Source organism: Procambarus clarkii, chromosome 73 (genome assembly GCF_040958095.1).
Source record: "Procambarus clarkii isolate CNS0578487 chromosome 73, FALCON_Pclarkii_2.0, whole genome shotgun sequence".
In the NCBI taxonomy this organism is placed as follows: Eukaryota; Metazoa; Arthropoda; class Malacostraca; order Decapoda; family Cambaridae; genus Procambarus; species Procambarus clarkii.
In genome coordinates, this window is record NC_091222.1 from 28,848,959 (window position 1) to 28,876,537 (window position 27,579).

At 42.8% G+C, this 27,579-nt stretch overlaps 1 protein-coding gene across 1 annotated transcript in view; it reads left to right on the plus strand.

Annotated features, from left to right (window-relative positions):
* The first annotated feature begins 304 nt into the window (after window positions 1-304).
* Window positions 305-27,579, plus strand: part of LOC138356692 (SUMO-interacting motif-containing protein 1-like) — a 42,822-nt gene continuing 15,547 nt past the window's right edge. Inside the window, exon 1 of the mRNA XM_069312888.1 lies at window positions 305-406. Coding sequence (XP_069168989.1) covers window positions 305-406 — 102 coding nt within the window. The remainder of the gene's footprint in view (window positions 407-27,579) is intronic.

The window sequence follows — 27,579 nt, forward strand, 5'->3', positions numbered from 1 at the left end:
TGAAGAAATTAACCTGATGAGACATTGGTGGGAAAGTGTGTATATTGGGTATGTTAAAAGTATATTGTATTTTTTGTAGGTTACGATAAAGTATATTGTATTTTTCGGTAGTTTAAGTTAAAGTATATTGTATTTTTTGGTGGTGTAAGATAGGTTTTTAGACGACTTAGCTATGACGAATATTGTCATGATAGACAAAGATTGCCATGATAGACATTGCCATGATAGACATTGCCATGATACACAAATATTGCCATGATAGACATTGCCATGATAGACATTGCCATGATACACAAATATTGCCATGATAGACATTGCCATGATAGACATTGCCATGATAGACATTGCCATGATACACAAATATTGCCATGATAGACAAAAGATTGCCAAGATAGACAAAGATTGTGTACAGGCTACAATACCCATGGATATCTTAGGATACCAGAGGACATCTTAGGATACCAGAGGATATCTTAGGATACCTTAGGATACCAGAGGACATCTTAGGATTCCAGAGGATATCTTAGGATACCAGAGGACATCTTAGGATACCAGAGGATATCTTAGGATACCTTAGGATACCAGAGGATATCTTAGGATACCAGAGGACATCTTAGGATACCAGAGGACATCTTAGGACACCTTAGGATACCAGAGGACATCTTAGGATACCTTAGGATACCAGAGGATATCTTAGGATACCTTAGGATACCAGAGGATATCTTAGGATACCTTAGGATACCAGAGGACATCTTAGGATACCTTAGGATACCAGAGGATATCTTAGGATATCTTAGGATACCAGAGGATATCTTGGGATACCTTAGGATACCAGAGGATATCTTAGGATACCTTAGGATACCAGAGGATATCTTAGGATACCAGAGGATATCTTAGGTACCTTAGGATACCAGAGGACATTTTAGGACACCTTAGGATGCCAGAGGACATCTTAGGACACCAGAGGATATCTTAGGATACCTTAGGATACCAGAGGATATCAGAGGACACCTTAGGATACCAGAGGATACCAGACGAGGCATTTACAGTGTAGAAGTCATTAATAAAGACGCAATATGAAACGACCTCCAAGAAATTGGGAAGCGGCGCTCTTAAGATATATTCAAGCATCACTTTTCACTGAAACCCCAAAAAATCGTATTGTAACGCAAATAACGCAGTGACGCAAGTGTCGTAAGCCTGACGCAGGTACCGGAGCGTGACGCAAGCGTCACGCTCCTCGAAAGCTGTGTTCTAAGCCTGAAAATTCGATACAAAATTGTTATATTTTTAGCAGGAAGAGCGCTTGGCTCCCTTGTTCCCCTGTCGCCGCGAGGGGCTTCGAACCCCCGAAGGTATAAATGATTCCAGATTTTACACCTGTAATTCATTACTAACAACAGACAAGGAATGAAAGCTATTTATATTTCACACTGAGAAAGGAATTACTGTGTAATACCGCGCCATCTTGGGAGGAAGCGGGCAGTAGAACCAATGCTTGCTGCAGAAGACGAACATCAACAGGCTGGTTGATCAAGAGACGTTAAGAGTGATTTCTAACTATGCCAGGAAAGGTTTTTTTGTGCGTTAGGAGTTGTAAGAGACGAGAGGGAAACCAGGAGCTAGATTCACGAAGCAGTTACGCAAGTACTTACGAATCTGGGGCTAGATTCACGAAGCAGTTACGCAAGTACTTACGAACCAGGGGCCAGATTCACAAAGTAGTTACGCAAGTACTTACGAACGTGTACATCTTTCCTCAATCTTTGACGGCTTTGGTTACATTTATTAAACAGTTTACAAGCATGAAAACTTGCCAATCAACTGTTGTTATTGTTATAAACAGCCTCCTGGTGCTTCGGAGCTCATTAACTGTTTAATAATTGTAAACAAAGCCGCCAAAGATTGAGAAAAGATTGTACAAGATGTTGTACAAGATGTTCGTACAAGATGTACAGGTTCGTACATCTTGTACGAACCTGTACATCTTTTCTCAATCTTTGGCGGTTTTGTTTTTTGGAGGCTAGCTCGACCCTACAAGGACAACTAGGTGAGTATATCTAGGTGATTAAAAACAACCCCCCCCCACCCCTGTTTTCCCCGTGTTCGGTTAGTAGGTAATTCGCGGTCACCGCAGCGATACGCGAATATTGAATACCGCCAACTAGACTTTTAAGTGATCTACAATAATTACCTTCCAATAAAATATTTCAGCAAGGTGTGGCGGGAAGCGGGCGGCACACACACACACACACACACACACACACACACACACACACACACACACACACACACACACACACACACACACACACACACACACATTTTTTTGGACTGTCGGAAAGCCTTTGACACAGTACCCCATACAAGGCTGATGCATAAGCTGGAGAAACAGGCATGAGTAACTGGTAGGGCGCTCCAGTGGATAAGGGAGTACCTAAGCAAGAGGAAGCAGAGAGTTACAGTGAGGGGTGAGACCTCAGATTGGGGTGAAGTCACCAGTGGAGTCCCACAGGGCTCTGTACTCGGACCTATCCTGTTTCTGATACGTAAATGATCTCCCAGAGGGTATAGACGCATTCCTCTCAATGTTTGCTGACGATGCCAAAATTATGAGAAGGATTAAGACAGGAGGACAGCTTGAGGCTTCAAGAAGACATAGACAAGCTGCAGGAATGATCGAACAAATGGTAGTTAGAGTTTAACCCAAGCAAATGTAATGTAATGAAGATAGGTGTAGGGTGCAGGAGGCCAGATACAAGGTATCATCTGGGAGACGAAATACTTCATGAGTCAGAGGGGGGGGAGAGGGAGAGAGAGAGAGAGAGAGAGAGAGAGAGAGAGAGAGAGAGAGAGAGAGAGAGAGAGAGAGAGAGAGAGAGAGAGAGAGAGAGAGAGAGAGAGAGTGAGAGAAAGAGAGAGAGAGAGAGAGAGAGAGAGAGTGAGAGAGAGAGAGAGATAGAGAAGGGGCTCTTCACACAATTCCCTTAGGTTCCTTAAATGGGTCATTTATTTTCGATTGCAAATTTGCAACTTACGAAATCAACGAAAATAATTTTAGCTCTGGTCTGCAAGTAACTTTAGTTTCGTGAACAAGTTGTCTGCACCCGGTATGAAGGGGGCCTCGTAGCCTGGTGGATAGCGCGCAGGACTCGTAATTCTGTGGCGCGGGTTCGATTCCCGCACGAGGCAGAAACAAATGGGCAAAGTTTCTTTCACCCTGAATGCCCCTGTTACCTAGCAGTAAATAGGTACCTGGGAGTTAGTCAGCTGTCACGGGTTGCTTCCTGGGGGTGGAGGCCTGGTCGAGGACCGGGCCGCGGGGACACTAAAGCCCCGAAATCATCTCAAGATAACCTCAAGATAACCCGGTATGAAGGAGAACGAGTCGTTACTAGTAGTGAGAACAGCTTAACAAGGGGGGGGGGAGGCAATTCACGATGTTGAGATGGTTGAGTATTATCGTAAGCAACAGATCAACACAGTGTTATCAAGAAGTACACTTACGGAGGCGTAAGTACACTAGCTAATGGTAGCGATGTCGTAGAGGTTAATGGAGTGACGTTATGCAAGGGCTGTGCAACCATTATGGTGTGTGTGTACTCACCTAATTGTGCTTGCTGGGGTTGAGCTCTGGCTCTTTGGTCCCGCTAAAGGGCGGTGTTATGTTAGCCAACCTGGCATATGCCGCTGATGTTATCCTCTTGATATGAACTTCAGGGGATAGGTCTGGCGTGATATCAACCCCCAGGTCTCTCTCTCTCTCTGACTGACTCACTCTCTCTCTCTCTCTCTTTCTCTCACTCTTTTTCTCTCACTCTTTCTCTCTCACTTTCTCTCTCACTCTTTCTCTCACTCTTTCTCTCTCTCTCTCTGTCTCTCTCTCTGACTCTCTCTCACTCTTTCTCTCACTCTCTCCCCCTCCTCCCCTCTCTCTCTCACTCTCTCCCCCTCCTCCCCTCTCTCTCTCTCTCTCTCCCCCCTCCCCCCCCCCCCCCTCACTCTCTCTCTCTCTCTGAACATTATATTCACAATGACTCCTAATTTAGGGTTATAGTTATGCAACGACAGCTTCTCAAACAATTAATTAAGCGCAGCTGAACTGCTCCAAGACGCCTCATAACTAACAAGCAGCTCCCAGCTTATCATATGTCATTTGTAGATGTTATTATCAAGTTTAGAAAGTGCAAATACATATATATGTGGAGCGAGTCAGAGAGAGTGAAAGAGAGAGAGAGAAAGAGTGAGAGAGTGAGAGAGAGTGAGAGAATGTATGTATATGTATATATATATATATATATATATATATATATATATATATAAATATATATATATATATATATATATATATATATATATATATATATATATATATACATATATATGTATATATAATGCCACAGAACATGCAGCATTAAACCCCACCATTTACCATTGCTACATATGGGGCTAATCTCTAATATTTGAAAGAATTTTGATTTCTTTTTTTCAGAGTGTGTGTGTGGGCATCGCTCTGGTATGCACGGTTGTTGTTGTTAAAGATTCGCTACCTGGAACAGAGTTCCAAGTAGCACCGGCTATGGTGAGCCCGTAGGGTATGCACGGGCAAGAACTAAAAATATTTACACGGAAAAATGCGAGGTGAATCTTGGTTGTCATGGTAACGAGACAGCCTCCTTCAGGGTAAGGGGAAGAGGAGGCAGGGAAGGGAAGGAGAGAGGGTAGGGAAAGGTAAGAGACACGAAGGGAACTATCAGGGGGGAAAGCACCAAGCCATCACGACTATATAGCACTGGGAAGGGGTCAGGATAAGGATTTGGGATGGGACGGGGGGAAAAGGAATGGTTACCCAACCACTTGTTGGGACGGTCGGGGATTGAACGCCGACCTGCATGAAGCAAGACCGTCGCTCTACCGTCCAGCCCAAGTGGTTGGTGAGACACGAAGGGCAAGAAAGATGAAGGGCAGGGGCGTGAATTGAAGGGAAAGGGGCAATTTAGACAGCATGTAAAGGGTAAATAAGACTCAAGATAGAATAGATTTAAGGAGAATGTAATGAAAGGGACAGATAGATACGACAGGGAACACCACCTGGGGCCAGATTCACGAAGCACTTACGCAAGCACATACGAACGTGTACATCTTTCCTCAATCTTTGACGGCTTTGGTTACATTTATTAAACAGTTTACAAGCATGTAAACTTGCCAATCAACTGTTGTTATTGTTATAAACAGCCTCCTGGTGCTTCGGAGCTCATTAACTGTTTAATAATTGTAAACAAAACCGCCAAAGATTGAGAAAAGATGTACAGGTTCGTAAGTGCTTGCGTAACTGCTTCGTGAATCTGGCCCCTGGTGCTCTGAGAGCACAAGGTGGACCTAAGGAATTCATTCAATTTCTTTCTTTATTATGCACCCCATCCCCATCCCGTGGGCGGTGGTATAAAGGATAACAGAGGCACATAATCCAAGCCCAGAGTAGTGAGTGAAGGATAAGATGATAAATGAGAGAAATAAACAAAAGAAGGGAATGAAAAAAGTACAAAAAGAATTGGAAGGAAGAAAAGTGAAAAAAAAGAAACATGATAGAAATAATAGTATTAGTGAAGAATATAGAGCTGAAAATCCTAAGGCCAGCTGGAATATTTTCACCTTCCTGAGGTAGGGATGGAGGAGGGGTGATAGGGGGGAGGGGGGGATGGAGGCAGGGAGGGAAGGTAGAGAAGGAGCAGTGGGAGGGGAGGAGACGGTCAGGAGAAGGGAGGAAGAGACGAGGGAAGGAGGGTGTGGGTGATGGATAGGAAGGGGTCGATACATAGGGGTAGAAAGGGTAGTTCTACCTTCATAAGGTAACTTCTCTATCGCTTCTACCCATAAGGGCAACTTTAGGGGTAGAACTCGTAAAGGCTCCTATCCCAGCTATCTTTAATATATATATATATATATATATATATATATATATATATATATATATATATATATATATATATATATATATATATATATATATAACTGAAAACTCACACCCCAGAAGTGACTCAAACCCATACTGCCAGGAGCAACGCAACTGGTATGTACCGGACGCCTTAATCCACTTGACCATCACGACCGGACAAAAGGAAGTGATAGCCGAAGCTATTTGAACCTGGCAGTATGGGTTCGAGTCACTTCTGGGGTGTGAGTTTTCAGTTGCATATAGTCCTGGGGACCATTCAGGCTTGTTCGCATATATCTTATCTTATCTCATCCATGTAGTAAACATTCAGCCTGGCTTGGCACTTTCTTCTCACTATATCCTTTTCTTTCTAGATAACGAAAATTAAGCTTTATTACCTATGTACGAGAGGTTGATATTGCTTGAGATTATTGAAACCCGTCAATCTTCTCTTGGTAAAGTTAATTTATATCAATTCTATAGAATGGTGCCAAAAATATTATTAGATATTAATTATGAGATATTAATAATATCTACATTAGATATTATTATTGGTAAAGCTTCTAGATATCAATTCCAGTATCTTATTTGACTCGGTTTAAACATTAATAAAAAATATTACTCACATTGAGCAAGAAACAAGGAGGGGAATGGTACAGGAAGTCAGAAAGTGACAAGGAAGTGTGTGAGCATCATTCTATTATGTCAACATCAGCCCATTATATCAACATCAGCCCATTACATCACTACTTATCTCATATCTCAGAATTGGCATCCAGTCTTCACTAATAACCCTGTCCTTACCATATACCAAATCTCTATCCTCCTGAATCTTATCTTCCTGTTCCAGCTGCTGCTGCTGCTCCAGCTGCTACTGCTCCAGCTGCTGCTGCTGCTGCTGCTCCAGCTGCTGCTGCTGCTCCAGCTGCTGCTGCTTCAGCTGCTCCTTAAGTGTATCTCTGACATGCTTGGTTAGTTGTGTTTTTACCTCTATATATTCTCACTTTATGTTCGTACATTCAGCATCGAACTTTTCCTCTTTTCCATCAATTCAATGTTTTACCTTCAAGGTTTCTCCTCTTTACTCGGGCTCCAATTCTCATGTCTTCAAACTTGCTTTTAAAATATTTTATTATATTTACAGCAATTGTTTTCCATTCCTGAAAATCTCTTCTTTCTCAAAGCATTTCATCATGCATATTGGAGTATGTTTATTGCTGTGCGTTCCTTCTCTTCCTCAGTTATGCTTATTCCCCTTTCTGCTCCTTCTAGTTCTCTTTCTCCTACCATTCTATGTTCTCTCTGCTTCTACTTCTCCCTATGTGACCCCTGGATCCATCTTGAGGTTATCTTGAGATGATTTCGGGGCTTTTAGTGACCCCGCGGCCCGGTCCTCGACCAGGCCTCCACCCCCAGGAAGCAGCCCGTGACAGCTGACTAACACCCAGGTACCTATTTACTGCTAGGTAACAGGGGCATAGGGTGAAAGAAACTCTGCCCATTGTTTCTCGCCGGCGCCTAGGATCGAACCCAGGACCACAGGATCACAAGTCCAGCGTGCTGTCCGCTCGGCCGACCGGCTCCTCCAGCATCTTATTCATTGCAATGCATATCTTATCAATTTTCTAGAGCCTAAACATAATTTTCTCTCGTTCTCAGACCTTTGAAACAACAGTCTGCTGAAGTATAAGGCTAGAATGTTATCAGACTTTATCCAGAAGACTTCCAGCAGACGTGGAGGCTTGAATTCTGGAGCACAATCGGCAGATTCTGCTTTTTCAACCCGTTCTCGCACTTTCTTACAGTCAATATTGACTTCATCTTATTGCTTCGTAATTACAATTATTACTTAACCTATACCTATAATAGGTTAAGTAATAATTGTAATTACGAAGCAATAAGATGCTTATCTTAACATACTAAGGTTAGGTAAGGTCGGTGTTTTCTATGAAGCTTTTCAAGGTAAACTAAAATATTCACAATAAATTAGTATGTCACATATGCACGTATTTAATAAGTCAATATTGACTATACGAAAGTGCGAGAACGGGTTGGCTTTTTAGATTGTTCTACCAGCCTTACAATCCTCCTTCAGTATGTGACAACCTAGCAAAGGGAGCCCCACGAAATAGGGTGAAACAAGGCTGTTAAGGACAAGAAAATACTCAGTTTAGAAGGTCCATACTGAAGTTAATATTAATATGAAGTAATTTTTTTATTTGAACTGTTAAGTAGCATTATCAATTAATATTTAACCTATGGCAGGATTTGCAAACTCAAGGATAGGTCCAGTTGCGTATCTCTTGGTATCAATTTTAGAATTGATTAAACAGATCGACATTTGCTTCATTCAATCAACACTGAAACACTGAATGCATCATATGATTCTTTCTACAATTTCACAACGACAATTAAACAAAATCTGTGGGAGGAAGTTAGCTTCCATCATAAAATAGAATATCCTATTTACCCGCAAGGAGACCTCACTCTCCTAAGTGACGGAACGACATATTGCATCATCAACATATTCCAGAGAGCATAAAATATTTCAAATCACAGTACTTACCAGCGAGTCGTGTAATTTTCTGTAAACTCGGTTATTTATTAAATTACAAGCATTTAAGAATAAGCAGACGAGGAGTCACAATAACGTGGCTGAAGTATGTTGACCAGACCAGACACTAGAAGTTGAAGGGACGACGACGTTTCGGTCCGTCCTGGACCATTCTCAAGTCGATTGAGAATGGTCCAGGACGGACCGAAACGTCGTCGTCCCTTCACACTTCTAGTGTGTGGTCTGGTCAACATTTAAGAATAAAAAAATATGAATTAGAGATAGAAACCATGCAAGCAGGCTGTGTCACAGTTTTTATGGAAACAAAAGAACTCTGTGATATAATATTTTTAGATCATTGCCTCACAGATGAAGAATTCCAACCTATGAAGGTGTGCTTTAGTGGGGAGTATTTACTCCTGATGTTACTATTAAATTAACAGTGATATATTTTACTACAGTGGGGGAAGGGGGTTATCTAACGGTATTCGGTCAATGTCTGTTTTTCTCTCTCTCTTTCTCCATTCCTACCATTCTCCCTTTGTTTCTTATTTCCCCTTGTCTCTCCCTCTCTTCCATTCTCCCTTCCTCCCAATCTTCCCTCATCCCTCTCTCATCTCCATTCTCCCGTTCTCTCTCCTTTACCTCTCCCCCCAGTAGGTAAACAGTACACAGCCACTAGGACAGTGGAAGAGAAGAGACACTAGGACAGTGGAAGAGAAGCAGTATGAGACTGACATTTGCATACGAGTGCTCGCCAAGACTGTTCCATAGTCACATCAAGAGGAAGATGACTGTGAATGATCAGGTAATCAGACTTATCATTTTCTGTGTGTCCTCACTCTTGTTAAGGAGTTATGCGGGGAACTTCACTACAGCTTTCGGGAAGTATTCAAGCTGGAACCTGATTTGCCACTTCAGCTTAGAGCCCAAACTGAACGGGAACTTCCACAGGAAAGTTTCACTGGAATAACAGTGAAACAAGATAAAGCAACTGCAGGAACTTGATGTGATAAAAGCTATGGGACCAGACAAAATACCCGCATGGATACTAAAAGAGGCTGCTGAAGCATTGTGCAGGGGGAGCCGGTCGGCCGAGCGGACAGCACGCTGGACTTGTGATCCTGTGGTCCTGGGTTCGATCCCAGGCGCCGGCGAGAAACATCGGGCAGAGTTTCTTTCACCCTATGCCCCTGTTATCTAGCAGTAAAATAGGTACCTGGGTGTTAGTCAGCTGTCACGGGCTGCTTCCTGGGGGCGGAGGCCTGGTCGAGGACCGGGCCGCGGGGATACTGAAAAGCCTCGAAATCATCTCAAGAAAATCTCAAGGAGCCCACTTGAAATATTAATTCCTTTGTAGAAACGGGAGAACTTCCTACCTACTGGAAAATGGCTAATGTGGTACCATTCTACCAGAAAAGGTTAAGACAAACCTTTAAACTACAAACTACCATCACTAACTAGTATTCCCTACAAGTTGCTAGAAAGGCTGGTACAAAGCAGGCTAGTAGAACATTCAGAACACACAGAGATCACACTAACGTGATGCATCAAATGAACAAATCCACAAGGGCCGTGACGAGGAATCGAACCTGCGTCCGGGAGCATCCCAGACACTGCCTTAATCGACTGAGCTACGACAGGGTAAAAGGGTTGAAACCGAAGTTCTACTGAACTTACTGGATCCCATAGCCTCTCCGAGGCACAAACCGGGCTTTTACACAAACCCCCCCCCCCCCCCTGTTCGAATCCTCGTCACGGCTCTTGTGGATTTGTACATTTAGAACACATCAGTTTTGTCTCAAAGCATCAGTAAAGGACCATCTTGCTGGAGTTCTACAACAAGAGGGCAAGGATGGGCAGACCGCATATTCCTCGACTGTCTGAAAGCATATGGTAAGGTTCCACATGAGACTCCAACTGAAACTACAAAAGCAGGCTGCTGTATCAGGGGTAGTCCAGAGATAAGAGAGTACCTCACAGGAAGGAAACAATGTGTCACAGTGAGACCTGAGACATCAGAGTAGAGAGAGCTTAGGAGTGGAGTACCACAAGGTTCGATTCTAGGACCCATCCTGTTTCCCATATCAACGACCTGACAGGAGGAAATTGGCTCCTACATATCAATATTCGCAAACTGAAACAACTGGACCATACCACACTGGAGGAAAGAAGAGGTGGGACATGATAAGAACATACAAGATTCTGAGGGAAATTGACACAGTAGACAAAGCAGCGTTGTTCAAAGCTAGGCACAGCAAAACGTGGGGTCATAGATGGAAACTCGAGACACAAATGAGTCACAGACGTTATAAAGAACTTTTTATGTGTTAAAGCTGTCAATATATGGAATAGCTTAGACGCAGAAGTCGTTGACGCTAAATTTGATTTAGAGTTTTAAAGATAAATATGAGAAAAACGTGAGAAATATAATTACATTTATCTAAGAATGTTCGAAAGGCGGGAATAGACGTCTAGCTCGATCTTGCAAGTCTTTCTAGTACGTACGTACACACACACACACACACACACACACACACACACACACACACACACACATTGATAACTGTTGATTGACGGTTGAGAGGCGGGACCAAAGAGCCAGAACTCAACCCCAGCAAACACAACTAGATGAGTACACACACACACACACATATGGGGGCCAGTGGCTGAGTGGACAGCACGCTTGATAAGTAGTCATGTGGACCGGGATTCGATTCCCGAGGCCGGCAGAAAGAAATGGGCTGAGTTTCTTTCACATTGATGCTCCTGTTACCTAGCAGTAAATAGATACCTGGAAGTTAGACAGCTGTTACGGGCTGCTTCCTCTGTGTGTGTGTGTGTGTGTGTGTGTGTGTGTGTGTGTGTGTGTGTGTGTGTGTGTGTGTGTGTGTGTGTGTGTGTGTGTGTGTGTGTGTGTGTGTGGGGGTTGAGAAAAAAAAGTTACTAGTTAGTAACAGTTGATTGATTGACAGTTGAGAGGCGGGCCGAAAGAGCAGAGCTCAACCTTCGCAAGTACAACTAGGTGAATACACACACACACACACAGTGATAACTATCCATTAACTAACTTACTAACGATGTTTGCAATTATTATAAGCTCTCAGTGACCTTCCCTACGATGATAACCTATCAATTATATCTTTTTATATATCAGAAAAAATCCTATAGCCAGTGAAGACCTCTGCAGAGAGCATGCGCGCGCTCTCCGCAGAGCTACGAGGCCTCCACTATCACACCTACACTACGAATGAGTGGAAAATTTCACACCTACACTACGAATGAATGGAAAATTTCACACCTACACTACGAATGAGTGGAAAATTTCACACCTACACTACGAATGAGTGGAAAATTTCACACCTACACTACGAATGAGTGGAAAATTTCACACCTACACTACGAATGAGTGGAAAATTTCACACCTACACTACGAATGAGTGGAAAATTTCACACCTACACTACGAATGAGTGGAAAATTTCACACCTACACTACGAATGAGTGGAAAATTAATGCAAAATTTCTTCATGCAAATTTGTGTTCATGCAAGTCATATTTATTAAATACTGCGGCCAAAATATAACAAAAAACAGTTTTTATATACCATGCATTTTTGTATATCGTATACCTTAATAAAAGGATATACTAAATATGCCATATATCAGCCTCAGCAGCGAAAATTTTATTTTAATAAACAAATTATATGAGGTTCAAAATGTACACATGGATTCGAAACAAAAGTTTTTAACATTGAGAAGGTTAAAACACGACTGAGGTTCGATCTTTAATATACACAGAACTTCATTCCTCTAGCATCGAACCCTTGAACAGAAACGAGCCTACGTTTCGGATAAGATACTGAATCGCCAACGGAAGACACCGAGATGCAAGATGAAGTCAAGATGGACACAAGGCTGTCAGCCCTTGCAACGAAGCTGTTGCAGCGCATCCAAGATGCTCAACACATCCTTGATCACAGAACCGCTTCACAACATAGCCAAAGATGCAAAAGAAGCTGTAGAAGCTTCGTTGGATCGCCCGCTTCACACGTGACTCCCTCCACAAGTATTGATCAGTGCATTGCCTGCCTGGAACCTTTGCAATTTTCTCCTACGACTACACACACATACAAACCTTTTTCTCCTCCTCTCAAGATGACAACATCGTTCAGCGCGAGGTAATGTGCTCGTTGAGGAGCTAATTCACATGAAGAGAAGCTGCTATCAAGGGAGGACAGGATAAGAAAAAGGAGAGATCTTGCAATTGCAAGTCTGTGAGAGTGTGGAGTCCACAGACATCTTTTCCTACTTCTTCACAACGGCTAAGATACCGCCTCACCTCCTATAGACACTTGCTGTAAGCTCTGCATTTGTCTTTCCGATAGGTCATTCAAGGTCACAAACTACCCAACACTCGGTAGATAACGCCATGAAGATAGCTTACTATGGGAGGGATATAAGATAGCACTTGTGGGGGAGAGAGGGAGACGCCAGGCTTGGAACCATCCTCTCAGCGCCAGAAAGGAGTTGATTCCTTTACCTAAACCCTCCGCTTGCTATCTTTTGCAACGTTCATGATATCCCAACTTGTTGCTGGGTGCACCCCGTCTCATTATCTCGTCCACGGTTAACTCAATTAATAATTCAGGTGTCAGCAGGCAGTCACTTCCGCAAGCAATAGTTCTGCAAGCATTGTATCTGTTGACAGCCTGTTTAGCATGCATTGTGTTTGTTGACAGCCTGTCTAGCATGCCTTGCACAGCCTGTCTAGCATGCCTTGTGTTGCACAGCCTGTCTAGCATGCCTTGTCTGTCGACAGCCTGTGTAGCATGCCTTGTGTCTGTTGACAGCCTGTGTAGCATGCCTTGTGTCTGTTGACAGCCTGTGTAGCATGCCTTGTGTCTGTTGACAGCCTGTTTAGCATGCCTTGTGTCTGTTGACAGCCTGTCTAGCATGTCTTGTGTCTGTTGACAGCCTGTGTAGCATGCCTTGTGTCTGTTGACAGCCTGTCTAGCATGTCTTGTGTCTGTAGCACAGCCTGTCAAGCAAGCATCACACATGTTTCAACATGTCAAGCAAGCATCACACGAGTTGGAGCATGTCAAGCAAGCATCACACATGTTGGAACATGTCAAGCAAGCATCACACGTGTTGGAACATGTCAAGCAAGCATCACACGTGTTGGAACATGTCAAGCAAGCATCACACGTGTTGGAACATGTCAAGCAAGCATCACACATGTCAAGCAAGCATCACACGTGTTGAAGCAAGTCAAGCAAGCATCACACGTGTTGAAGCAAGTCAAGCAAGCATCACACATGTCAAGCAAGCATCACACGTGTTGAAGCAAGTCAAGCAAGCATCACACATGTCAAGCAAGCATCACACGTGTTGGAACATGTCAAGCAAGCATCACACTTGTCAAGCAAGCATCACACGTGTAGCAGCACGTGTATGCTGGGAGCCGCAAGCGGCCGTCAGACGACTGTCAATCCCTGGCCGCTAATGAGAGCGCGACGCTTCACCTGACGTCTCATTTGTTAGTCAAGAGACCAACAAGAGAGTTCGCGTGAAACCTGTGCATTCGTGACGTCTCGGGGGGCAATCCCCCCCCCCCTATCCGCCTCACTGTGGCACTCGGTTAAACGCTCCGGATGCGGCAATTAGGCACGAATGCCTAATTAAACACTCCCGGTCACTTCCTGACACGCTGAAACTACTCCGCCTTTCAATTTCCTGCACTCTGAATTTTCAAGAATCTTGGTAATCGTCAAAAGAAACAGCCTGAGAATCACAGAAGAATCATCCATAGATCTTGGAGTAGCGAGAGTAAACTTTAAAAATCTAAACAAAGGCGATTGGGGCGGCTATTCTCATAACCGATACAACCCCTTTAACCGGTGTTCGGGGGAGGGGGGATGGGGTAGAGGGGGGGGGGGGGCCGGAATGGTCCAGGAGGGAGGGAGGGAGAGGGGGGAGGGGAGAATCCGGGTCCACGGGGGTGAGAAAGAGAGTTGGTTCGTTCGTCTGTGTTCATCGGGGCTCCACTTGCAAATTAACTCAATGAGTTGCTACACGTGGTGGGGGGGGGGGGGTTTGTTTACATAGGATTATGAGGCTCATTCACTCGTTTGCAATTCACGTGGATTGGGACTCGTATTTTTTGTTTACAGGACTGTCTTTGATCTTTAAATACGAATTAGGCTAAGAATCACCCATTGCTTAAACCACATAACACATATATTTCCTCAGATTTCCAGATGATGTAGATGTTTCGTAACGGCTTTGATCACTGTTAACGGCGCCACTGATACCTTTTTTCCCACTACAACACAAAACTACACTTGACGGAGGAGGGAAACAATGTTACTGGCAAGAGGCCAAAGCAGTAGCGGAGGCTAGGACAATAGACCAAGACCTACCCCTCCGGCACCGACTCCTAGCAGGGAGGGCGTACGTGGGCCAAGCTGCTCCGCCGATCCCTGGCAAAAACGGAGTGCAAAATGCAAGCGGCACCTGTTTGCAACATGACTGAGGCGGGAGCGCGGGGCGGCGGTGTCGGCAGCGGCGGCGACTGCTCCCTGGCTCCTCCTCCACTGCTCCCGCACCCACCACGCACGCACACACACGCACAGCCATGAGCACACACACGCACACACGCACCACATGTCGCCCCCTCCTGCCCCCCCCTCCCTAGCGGTGTTGCCACGCTTCACACAGCTTCTCAAACACACACAAACACGCTTTCACCCTCACTCTCTTATCTCCCTTATCTCCTACACCGGCATCTTACCAGAGGCAACTGGCCACTCTGGCAACTGTTTCCACCCACTACGAGTCGCCATTTATCCATGGCAACCCTGTAACTCTCCAGCATCTTGACTCAGTTTCTTCACTCTTGCCATAGGCTGGTAGATAAGTTTTCAGTTTATAAAGCTGAATTGATCTTAATTAGCATATTTGTGCTTGCTGAGAAGTACATTTGAGGCAGAAGATAGCATAGAGGATGCTGCACATCTGGGGTCAGCATTGTTCATAGTTCTATGCTACTTGGAGGTGTATGAATAATTCTGTTCTCCGTTCAGCACAGAAACTAACTACTCACGTCAAAGATAATTGGGCACTGAAACATACTGTTAAATTTCATGCGCATCTCAAAACACACATTCACACACGCGCGTACACATTTTGCACATACGCGCACGCGCAAACACACGAACTCCTGCACGCACACGCACGCAAACGTACCTACCACAGGGATATTCGAACAAACGTACCTGAAAAATAAAAAAAATAAAAGTTAGTTTTTATAAGGAATATCTTACAATTTAACGCCACACTTAAACCGCCTTTAAATATTAACAAAACAAATTTTATATATAAATTTAATTATGTTGACTAGACCACACACTAGAAGGTGAAGGGACGACGACGTTTCGGTCCGTCCTGGACCATTCTCAAGTCGATTGAATCGACTTGTGAATGGTCCAGGACGGACCGAAACGTCGTCGTCCCTTCACCTTCTAGTGTGTGGTCTGGACAACATACTTCAGCCACGTTATTGTGACTCATCGCCTGCAAATTTAATTATTTTATACAAAGCGGCTATAAAATGAATATATATATATATATATATATATATATATATATATATATATATATATATATATATATATATATATATATATATATATATATATATATATACACACACACACACACACACATTAATGCCTGTTATCTGTAAGTGCCTAAAACCCTGACCCATTATCTCCGAGTCTGCTAATGTACATTACAAGACGGGGTAAAGGTTTCAACCCGTCCTCGACTCAAGTCCATTCCATCCAGCGGTCGACCCCACAGACGCATTCATAAATTTTGACATGCTGTTCATTCAAAAAGGGAATTTTCTCAAATCTAAATTAATATTATAATATATTAGCATATTGTGCATATATAGGCATAGGTTAGGTCAGGTTAGGTGTTTAGGTTCTGTTGGTGATTATTTGTATTTGTAGTACGTGGGTGAAGCATTTATAGCGTTGTGGTTCGAACAAAATTCGTCAGTGAAGCACTTGTTCCGGAAGTGTTCGAACGTCATCAGTTGTGAGTCGTGTGTAAACTGTTTTTTATTTATAAACTGGGGCCAGATTCACGAATCAGTTACGCAAGCACTTACGAACCTGTCCATCTCTTTGGACAGCCATCCACCTGTCTCAATCTTTGGCGGCTTTGTTTACAATTATTAAACAGTTAATGAGCTCCGAAGCACCAGGAGGCTGTTTATAACAATAACAACAGTTGATTGGCAAGTTTTCATGTTTGTAAACTGTTTAATAAATGTAACCAAAGCCGTCAAAGATTTAGGAAAGATGTACACATTCGTAAGCGCTTGCGTAACTGTTTCGTGAATCTGGACCCAGGTTCGTAAGTGCTTGCGTAACTGCTTCGTGAATCTGGCCCCAGGTTCGTAAGTACTTGCGTAACTGCTTCGTGAATCTGGCCCCAGGTTCGTAAGTACTTGCGTAACTGCTTCGTGAATCTGTATCATGGCCTGAGGACGGGTTGTTCAAAAGAAACCGCCAATCCCAAATTTGAACATGTTCTTCATTCAAAATAGGAACTGTCTGAAACTAGTACTATCATATATTAGCATTTCGTACTTACACTGAAAAATCCCATTGATCAATGAACAAATCCTTTTTTTCATATTGAACATATTTTGGCATAGGTTGGGTTAGGTGTTTAGGTTCTGTTGGTAAATGTGTTCGTGGAACGCAGGTGAAGCATTGACAGAGTTGCAATTGAAATTGAAATTGAAATAAGTTTATTGCGGTAAAATACACACAAAGGGATGAGGCAGCTCAAGCTATTCTCACCCCGTTCAGTACAACGTGTTAATACATACATAGACACACATCACAAACAATAAACATATTACCAAACATTCTGAGAGATAAACATATACATTTCGATATGCAATTCGAACAGCGGTCGTCAGCGAAACTGTGTTCGAATGTCACCAGATGTGAGTCGAATATCAACAGTTTTTCAATCATAAACGAGGGATTTGGCTGCTGGTTTAACGAGCATTGACCTTTGTTGATGAGGACGGGCTACAAAAATCACATACAATCTTCCAGTCGAATTCCTTTTCGCTAGTTTTAGAAACCCAGTCTTCCTTATTTTCGAATCCTTGCTCGTGGATATTCGAATCCTGTCTCCTTTATGTTCGAATCTTGAGTCTATATATTATTGCTACTGAGCAGGGAACTCGTTTATCAATGGTGCTTCGCCTCATTGGCCAGGCCGCCGTGGCCCACAATGTTGCAGTACGATTCTTTCTTAACTCTCCTTAAAGATATTAACTCTGAATGGTAAATTTAACTCTGAGCTTTTCACTATCTTCGTCGCTCGGTGTGTTAGACGTTAAGTGTCTTTACGAGTTAGTTGGCCGGCTATTGCGAGCCGGCTAGCGGGGCTAGGGGATAGGGGGGGAGGGATAAATGGAGATTGAGAAAGGTGGGGGATGAGATGGATAGGTAAGGATGGAAATCAAGGTAGACAGGGCAGTTACCTTGATGTGGTTCCAAGGATCAATGTGTAATATCAGCCAATAGCGTAGTAGTTCGCTGTAGATACAGCGAACCTTAACGCTTATCGCAGGCTGTGTATCCTGGTAATAACCCAGGCTGTTATTACTTAACGAGCCCAACCTAACGAACTTAGCCTAACCTTACTTAACGTGTCTTACCAAACGAGCCTAACCTATCATTACTTAACAAGTCTAACCACACAAGCCTAACCTTACTTAACGAGCCTAACCTAACCTTACTTAACGAGCCTAACCTAACCTTACTTAACGAGCCTAACCTAACCTTACTTAACGAGCCTAACCTAACCTTACTTAACGAGCCTAACCTAACCTTACTTAACGAGCCTAACCTAACCAAACCTAACCTTACTTAACGAGCCTAAGCTAACCTTACTTAACGAGCCTAACCTAACCTTACTTAACGAGCCTAACCTAACCTTACTTAACGAGCCTAAGCTAACCTAACTTAACGAGCCTAACCTAACCTTACTTAACGAGCCTAACCTAACCTTACTTAACGAGCCTAACCTAACCTTACTTAACGAGCCTAACCTAACCTTACTTAACGAGCCTAAGCTAACCTTACTTAACGAGCCTAAGCTAACCTTACTTAACGAGCCTAACCTAACCTTACTTAACGAGCCTAACCTAACCTTACTTAACGAGCCTAACCTAACCTTACTTAACGAGCCTAACCTAACCTTACTTAACGAGCCTAACTTAACCCAACAACGTTGAACACTAGCCCATAACACAAGGGGAAAATGGCCGCACGGAAACCATTTGGCTACCAAATGGCCTTTGCCTCTCACGTTAGTACAAACTGGTGTTGATTTTTAAGTAACGAATAAACAGTAGTTGCGTTTTTAAGAACACCTGTTTAACATTCAGCGTAAACGGTTTTACGCAGCGATAAACGGGCAATAACGCTCCACTGAAACTTATAGGGAAGGGAACTATCAGGGGGGAAAGCGTCAAGCCATTACGACTATATAGCACTGGGAAGGGGTCAGGATATAAGGATTTGGGATGGGACGGAGGGAAGGAATGGTGCTTCAACCACTTGTGGACGGTCGGGGATTGAACGCCGACCTGCATGAAGCGAGACCGTCGCTCTACCGTCCAGCCCAAGTGGTTGGGCATATGTTTTGGAGAATGGATGACACGACTGTCGGAGTGACAAGACAGCGACAGGTGACAGCATACACATACAATTAGATCTCAGACAACAATACCACATATACTGTAATCTTATAGAAAATCGAAGCAACGATTGGAAGATAGTTTGCATATACATATACATACATACATATACTCTGACAATTCATGTTCGCAGTTTTATTAACATGGATTTATGTAAAATAATATTGATGCAACCGAAAAATAATTGATATAATTTATAATTTAAAAATAATTTATTATAATTTATAATAATTGATCGTATTTACAGTTTACACATGTAAAAAATACATTTGTCAAAAACATTTTTCGTATAAACACACATTAATTTATTGACTATGTATTATGAAGAAAAAGAAATACATGAGTAAAAGGCAACTTGAAAAAAAATGAAAATAAATTTGGGATTTTTTTTTCCACAACAGTAAGTTAAGGGTCCTCTGATAGGTTATGTGGGCAGGAAATTCTCATAAAGTTTCAAAACGTTATGAAAAACTTTATTTGAAAGTTTCCTCTCCTAACCTTTCCGAGTAAGCCGGACGACTCAAACAGAAAACGGGACAGTACATATTGGCGGTCCATCACTACATATTGGTGGGTCCATCACTACATATTAGTGGTCCATCACTACATATTGGTGGGTCCATCACTACATATTGGCGGTCCATCACTACATATTGGTATTTTTAACAGTTACTCCAAGTACTTTCATTTTAGGTATATGAAATATACCTAAATCATTCATTTAGGTATAATCATGATATATTGCAACATTGCAGGATATGAACTTTTGTTCACAAAAAAGTCCACTTATGAACTGATGACTTTTAAAAGGAACATTGAAAGAAGACAACTTAGCCTCTCCTAGGCCTAATAGTGCACATATATCCATTGCAATAGGTCTAATACTGCGTATGTTAGGCCTTGAATTGATTACATTAGGCAATGGAGAAGTTATTATTCTCTGCATTTCTTAAAAAGTAATTAATAAAAAAATGAGGACTTTTTTGGTTTGCTCTCCTTAGGGCGCTCGTCAATTAGTGGAATTCATCATTGAATTGCACCACATCAAAGCCATGAGACTGTGATGCCTCAAGAGTTAATTCCCTTCCGATGAACACTTTATTCAATTGCTTTACTTGGATAACTTATGACAACCCTCTGGTTTTCTAGTGTACAAAAGCCTTTTTTTAGTCTTTATTGATACTAGAGTCAAGAGTCAGTCTGATACTCCAATTTGGTAAATTTAACTTGTGTAACCGAGGGAGTAAATAGTGTTAGAGTAGAATAGTGTGAATGGAATAGTGTGTATTAGTAGAATAGTGAGTTGAATAGTGTATTATTGGTTTGAGGATCAATGTAATCCCCAATCAGTTTTATTGCTAGTGTGCTATTGTTATAATGATTAGTGCTATGCTGTTATCTATAGTGGGCTTGGATGGGGACCCGGCGGTGCCCGGGGTCGTGTCAACCCCCCCACCCACTTTCCAGCACCCCCAAATTCCTCCCTCTCTCTCTCCTCTTGCCTCTCATCTCCCCATCTCCCCCCTCTCCCTTCAAACCTTGAACACACACACACACAAATATATATATATATATATATATATATATATATATATATATATATATATATATATATATATATATATATATATATATATATATATATATATATCGTACCTAGTAGCCAGAACGCACTTCTCAGCCTGCTATGCAAGGCCCGATTTGCCTAATAAGCCAAGTTTTCATGAATTAATATATTTTCTCAAATTTTTGTCTTATGAAATGATAAAGCTACCCATTTCATTACGTATGAGGTCAATTTTTTTATTGGAGTTAAAATTAACGTAGATATATGACGAAACCTAACCAACCCTACCTAGCCTAACCTAACCTATCTTTCTAGGTTAGGTAGCCGAAAAAATTAAGTTAGGTAGGTTAGGTAGTCGAAAAAACATTAATTCGTGAATACTTGGCTTATTAGGCAAATCGGGCCTTGCATAGTAGGCTGAGAAGTGCGTTCTGGCTACTAGGTACGACATATATATATATATATATATATATATATATATATATATATATATATATATATATATATATATATATATATATGCAAACAAAATAAATAGAATATACCTGAGGGCTTGGGTATAGAGGTATAAGAATTGAAGCTGCCTATTAGGTAAACTTTACTAATAAGTACTATTATATACTATAAAGTATTTCTACACGAAACTTTTGGTGTATCCAGCGTTACTACTTCACATACAGCTAATTGTGGCTACGCCACACGTTGGTAGGCCAATATTTATGGCTACATCACAGCAGTAAGTCTATAGCCAATTTGGCTACTCTCAACTTCGGTCTAACCAATGTGATTCCTATATATTATAACGTATGAATCGTACAAGGTATAACCACAGTGGCATTAGTGCAATTCCTCCGCACAGTGGCATAACCAATTATTTCATATTTTTATCCAATGTTTACCGACAAATGCGGTGACAATGTCGGCGTAAAAATAGTAGTGGTTATCTGAAGAGTCGACACAGAGATTGTGTTATGGGTCTCCAGTCGAAGCGGTTGTCCTGGAAGCGTTCCTGGTTGTCATAGCGACCATCTCTGTCTCTCTCTTTCCTCCAGCAGGTCGGGAAGCGACAAAACAGAGCTATGCCACAGGGCACAGACGGGCCTTTTCACCATCTATGAGACGTTGAGAAAGCGACTATTCTAGCGGGGTGTTGGTACCCTTTAAGTCGAGTTCTTGATTTGAGTTTTATGCTTTGGTTAAGTTGTTTTAACTTTGCTGGGAAAAGATGAGGTTGGAGTGGGTAGTTATGAGCACATAACAAGTGCTGTTTCTCGTGAGATCCTCCATAGTCGTTTCCAAGACGATTCAGCCATCAAAACAAATGAGTGTACCTTTCCCTGCTTACCTGTCTGAGATTGCAAGGAGGTGAGATCTAAATCTTTCAAGCCAGATCTGTCAGCCTTATACGTGATGCCTTGCGATTAACTAGATGTTAATTGCGTCTTTCCCTCTAACGACCCTCACTGGGCGGTCCTGACATTGACGTGTATAACAGGTAACTATCGCTAATTGAAATGCTTATATTATTCACAGCTGTCGTGTTGAAGCATCTTTGCATGCTTGCAAGATGTTATGCAACCCGTTCTCGCACTTTCGTACAGTCAATATTGACTTATTAAATAAGTGCATATGTGACATACTATGCACTTATGTCACATATGCACTTATACTATTACTTAATACTATTACTTAACCTATTATAGGTATAGGTTAAGTAATAATTGTAATTACGAAGCAATAAAATGCTTATTTTAACATACTAAGAAGGTTAGGTAAGGTCGGTGTTTTCTATGAAGCTTTTCAAGGTAAACTAAAATATTCACAATAAATTAGTATGTCACATATGCACTTATTTAATAAGTCAATATTGACTGTACGAAAGTGCGAGAACGGGTTGTGTTATGAGAAGGAGTTCACTCAATTCTCTTTATCAATCGCATCTAATAGGGGTAAGGCTTTATATTGCTTTGTTAATATGAAGCCTTGTGGCCTGCTTCAATTTGTCAACTTCTTAGCTTCAAATATCTTCTGATTATTAATTTATATCCATTCCGTATTATTTATCTGATTTCCTTTGTGCTGTTCCGTATTTTCTACAGATTCTTTATTTTGTCTTCCTCCTTCTACCTCTCGTTTTCTTCTTGTATTCCTCCTGTATTTGGGGCCTGGTAGCCTGGTGGATAGCGCGCAGGACTCGTAATTCTGTGGCGCGGGTTCGATTCCCGCACGAGGCAGAAATAAATGGGCAAGTTTCTTTCACCCTGAATGCCCCTGTTACCTAGCAGTAAATAGGTACCTGGGTGTTAGTCAGCTGTCACGGGCTTCTTCCTGGGGGTAGAGGCCTGGTCGATGACCGGGCCGCGGGGACACTAAAGCCCCGAAATCATCTCAAGATAACCTCCTCCTCCTGTGTTCATAAGAACATAAGAACAAAGGCAACTACAGAAGGCCTATTGGTCCATACGAGGCAGCTCCTATCTATAACCACCCAATCCCACTCATATACATGTCCAACCCGCGCTTGAAACAATCGAGGGACCCCACCTCCACCACGTTATGCGGTAATTGGTTCCACAAATCAACAACCCTGTTACTAAACCAGTATTTACCCAAGTCTTTCCAGAATCTAAACTTATCCAATTTATACCCATTGTTTCGTGTTCTGTCTTGTGTTGATACTTTTAATACATAAGAACTCCTTATACTGTTCGTCAGTATAAGGCGTAACGTTAAGTGTTGTAAGTGTTTAATAGTTAAAATTTTAAAAGAATATATTTCTTGACGGATTTATTAACATTTAATGAGAAAATATGATTATAGATTCATCAAAATCTCACATATTTATGCTACATATACACACGGGGCTGGTGGCTGAGTGGACAGCGCTCTAGGCTCGTGGACCTTGGTTCCGGGATTCGATCTCCGGCGCCGGTGTAAAAACAAATGGGCAGAATTTCCTTCACCCTGATGCCAATGTTACCTAGCAGTAAATAGGTACCTGGGAGTTAGACAGCTGCTACGGGCGGCTTCCTGTGTGTGTACTCACCTAATTGTGCTTGCGGGGGTTGAGCTCTGGCTCTTTGGTCCCGTCTCTCAACCTTCAATCAACAGGTGTACAGGTTCCTGAGCCTATTGTGTGTGTGTGTGTGTGTGTGTGTGTGTACTCACCTATTTGTGCTTGCGGGGGTTGAGCTTTGGCTCTTTGGTCCCGCCTCTCAACTGTCAATCAACTAAATGCGTGTGTGTGTGTGTGTGTGTAACAAAATTAGTTAGAATTTAGTAACAGTTGATTGATTGACAGTTGAGAGGCGGGACCAAAGAGCCAGAGCTCAACCCCCGCAAGCACAACTAGGTGAATACTCACACAATGTTTGCTAATGATGCAAAAATTATTAACAGGATTAAGAGAGAATAAGGCAACAGGAGTCTACCAGACATCTCCCTTCAGTCTGTCTGTCTGTCTGTTCCTCTCTGTGTGTGTGCCTGTCCCACAACCACTGTCCACCACACTCCACCACAACCCAAGTAACAGCAGTTGAGGACAAATTACCACCACAACCTCCCAGTAACTTTCCAGCAATAGTTTCCAGTGGCCAGCAGCAGCGAGCAAGCACTTTGGAATCCGATACTCAGTTATTTATGCTTAATAACCGGAGAGTTTCATGCAGTACGCCAACATTTGCATATTTGTTAATGTAAACATGAAAAATGGATTGCACACTTGATCAGTAAATTATTGGTATTAAGAGCGTTTAAAAGTGGATATTTCCTGTGTGAGTAAAGACAGATGTGGAGCAGCATTTGGCTTCTTGAGGATATAATGGCTGAGTTTGATATTAAGTATTAACGCCTGTGATAGCGGACAAGCGTGCGCTCGCGTGCGCTTAAACACCTGGGACCAGGCTCCAGGAGTGCTTGTACACCTGGGACCAGGCTTCAGACGTGCTTGCACACCTGGGATAGGTTCCAGGAGTGCTTGTACACCTGGGACCAGGCTTCAGATGTGCTTGCACACCTGTGACCAGGTTTCAGACGTGCTTGTACACCTGGGACCAGGCTTCAGACGTGCTTGCACACCTGGGATAGGTTCCAAGCGTGCTTACACACCTGGGACCAGGCTTCAGACGTGCTTGCACACCTGGGATAGGTTCCAAGCGTGCTTACACACCTGGGACCAGGCTTCAGGAGTGCTTGCACACCTGGGATAGGTTCCAAGCGTGCTTACACACCTGTGACCAGGCTTCAGGCGTGCTTGCACACCTGGGACTAGGCTCCAGACGTGCTTCCACACCTGGGACCAGGCTTCAGGAGTGCTTGCACACCTGGGATAGGTTCCAAGCGTGCTTACACACCTGTGACCAGGCTCCAAGCGTGCTTGCACACATGGGATCAAGCTCCAAGTCTGCTTGCACACCTGGGACCAGGCTCCAGGTGTGCTTGCACTTAATGCAGAATGATACATGCGTTCCTGCGTACCTGCGCTCTTCCCCTCAAACATGCACGCATGCACACGCACACGACGGCAAGACCATTGGAGACAGGAAAGCTTTAGCGTGTAGACACTTCCGCTGATATAACAATACACACAAAAGGAAGATATCAATGTTATCTTGTGACTCATCTTCACGATATCTCCAGGAGGCTGTTTATAACAATAATAACAGTTGATTGGCAAGTTTTCATGCTTGTAAACTGTTTAATAAATGTAACCAAAGCCGTCAAAGATTGAGGAAAGATGTACACGTTCGTAAATACTTGCGTAACTGCTTCGTGAATCTGGTCACAGGTTCGTAAGTGCTTGCGTAACTGCTTCGTGAATCTGGCCCCAGGTTCTTTAGTAGATTGTTAGTGACGGGTAGTTATATGGTTGGTTATACTCCTAATGGGGTAGTTATATTGGTGGATATACTCCTAATGGGGTAGTTATATTGGTGGATATACTCCCAATGGGGTAGTTATATTGGTGGATATACTCCTAATGGGGTAGTTATATTGGTGGATATACTCCTAATGGGGTAGTTATATTGTTGGTTATACTCCTAATGGGGTAGTTATATTGTTGGTTATACTCCTAATGGGGTAGTTATATTGCTAGGTATACTCCTATTGTATTTATCCGCCTGTTATTTCCTGAACAGGGAGACGCACCTGTTGAACAAATCCACAAGGGCTGTTACGAGGATTCGAACCTGCGATGCACCTGTTGTTTCCAGGACAGGAAAACTCTCCTGTCATTTCCTGGACAGAGATGCAGCTGTCCTTTCTAAGACAGGAAGATGCTCTTGTTAAGAGATGAGGAGTGAGACACCTGTTCAGGTGGGAAATACAAATGCTAGATTTGGTTATCTTGAAGTTATCTTGAGGTTATCTTGAGAGGATTTTGGGGCTTAGCGTCCCCTCGACCAGACCTCCTTTTTGTTACACACCCCCAGGAAGCAGCCCGTGACTGCTGTCTAACTCCCAGGTACCTATTTACTGCTAGCTGAACAGGAACACGAACGGTAACCGAACGATCGTCACTTAAGAGAGACCTGGACATACCAATTAAGCGAGGATTGTTATAACAGCAAGTGCCGGCTAAGCGGGACTCGCCAGGCTCCAGACTCCATCTTGAGGTTATCTTGAGATGATTTCGGGGCTTTAGTGTCCCCGCGGCCCGGTCCTCGACAAGGCCTCCACCCCCAGGAAGCAGCCCGTGACAGCTGACTAACACCCAGGTACCTATTTACTGCTAGGTTACAGGGGCATAGGGTGAAAGAAACTCTGCCCATTTGTTTCTGCCTCGTGCGGGAATCGAACCCGCGCCACAGAATTACGAGTCCTGCGCGCTATCCACCAGGCTACGAGGCCCCTACAGTTGAGGTGAACAGGGGAATAACTCTTCATTAATGGCATCTTGCAGGCGATGAATCACAATAACGTGGCTGAAGTATGTTGACCAGACCACACACTAGAAGTTGAAGGGACGACGACGTTTCTATTGTTTCTCGCCGGCGCCTGGGATTGAACCCAGGGCCACATGATCACAAGTCCAGCGTGCTGTCCGCTCGGCCGACCGGCTCCCCAGGCCGTTGCAACAGAAATTGCAAATAACAATAAAGTGCATAGTGCAATAAAGCTTAGATTCAGAATGTGTAATTCAGACAATAATGAGGCTTTAATAGGCGTTCCAACGGGGAAACTACAGCTGTAATGGTTATGCTGATTTCTATACAATAAAACTCTCGAAATGGCCTACTGTATTTTATACTGCATGTTGTATTTTATACTTTGTGTGTTTATGTTAAGACTAACGACGCTGTTGTTTGCTGGGGAGTTTTTTTAGGCTGTCAGGCTGTTTGTACAACCCGTTCTCGCACTTTCGTATAGTCAATATTGACTTATTAAATACGTGCATATGTGACATACTAGTTTACCTTGAAAAGCTTCATAGAAAACACCGACCTTACCTAACCTTCTTAGTATGTTAAGATAAGCATCTTATTGCTTCGTAATTACAATTATTATTTAACCTATTATAGGTTAAGTAATAATTGTAATTACGAAGCAATTTATTTTTTTATAATTTTCAATTATATAATTTAAGAGACGAAAATTTTCTTATCCAACATCTTATCCAAACCTCTCTTCTCATTCTTATCTTTCGCCTTTATTCCTCTTATTCATGCCCGGGCTCACCATAGCCCGTGCTGCTTGGAACTTGTTCAGAGTGGTTGAATCTATAA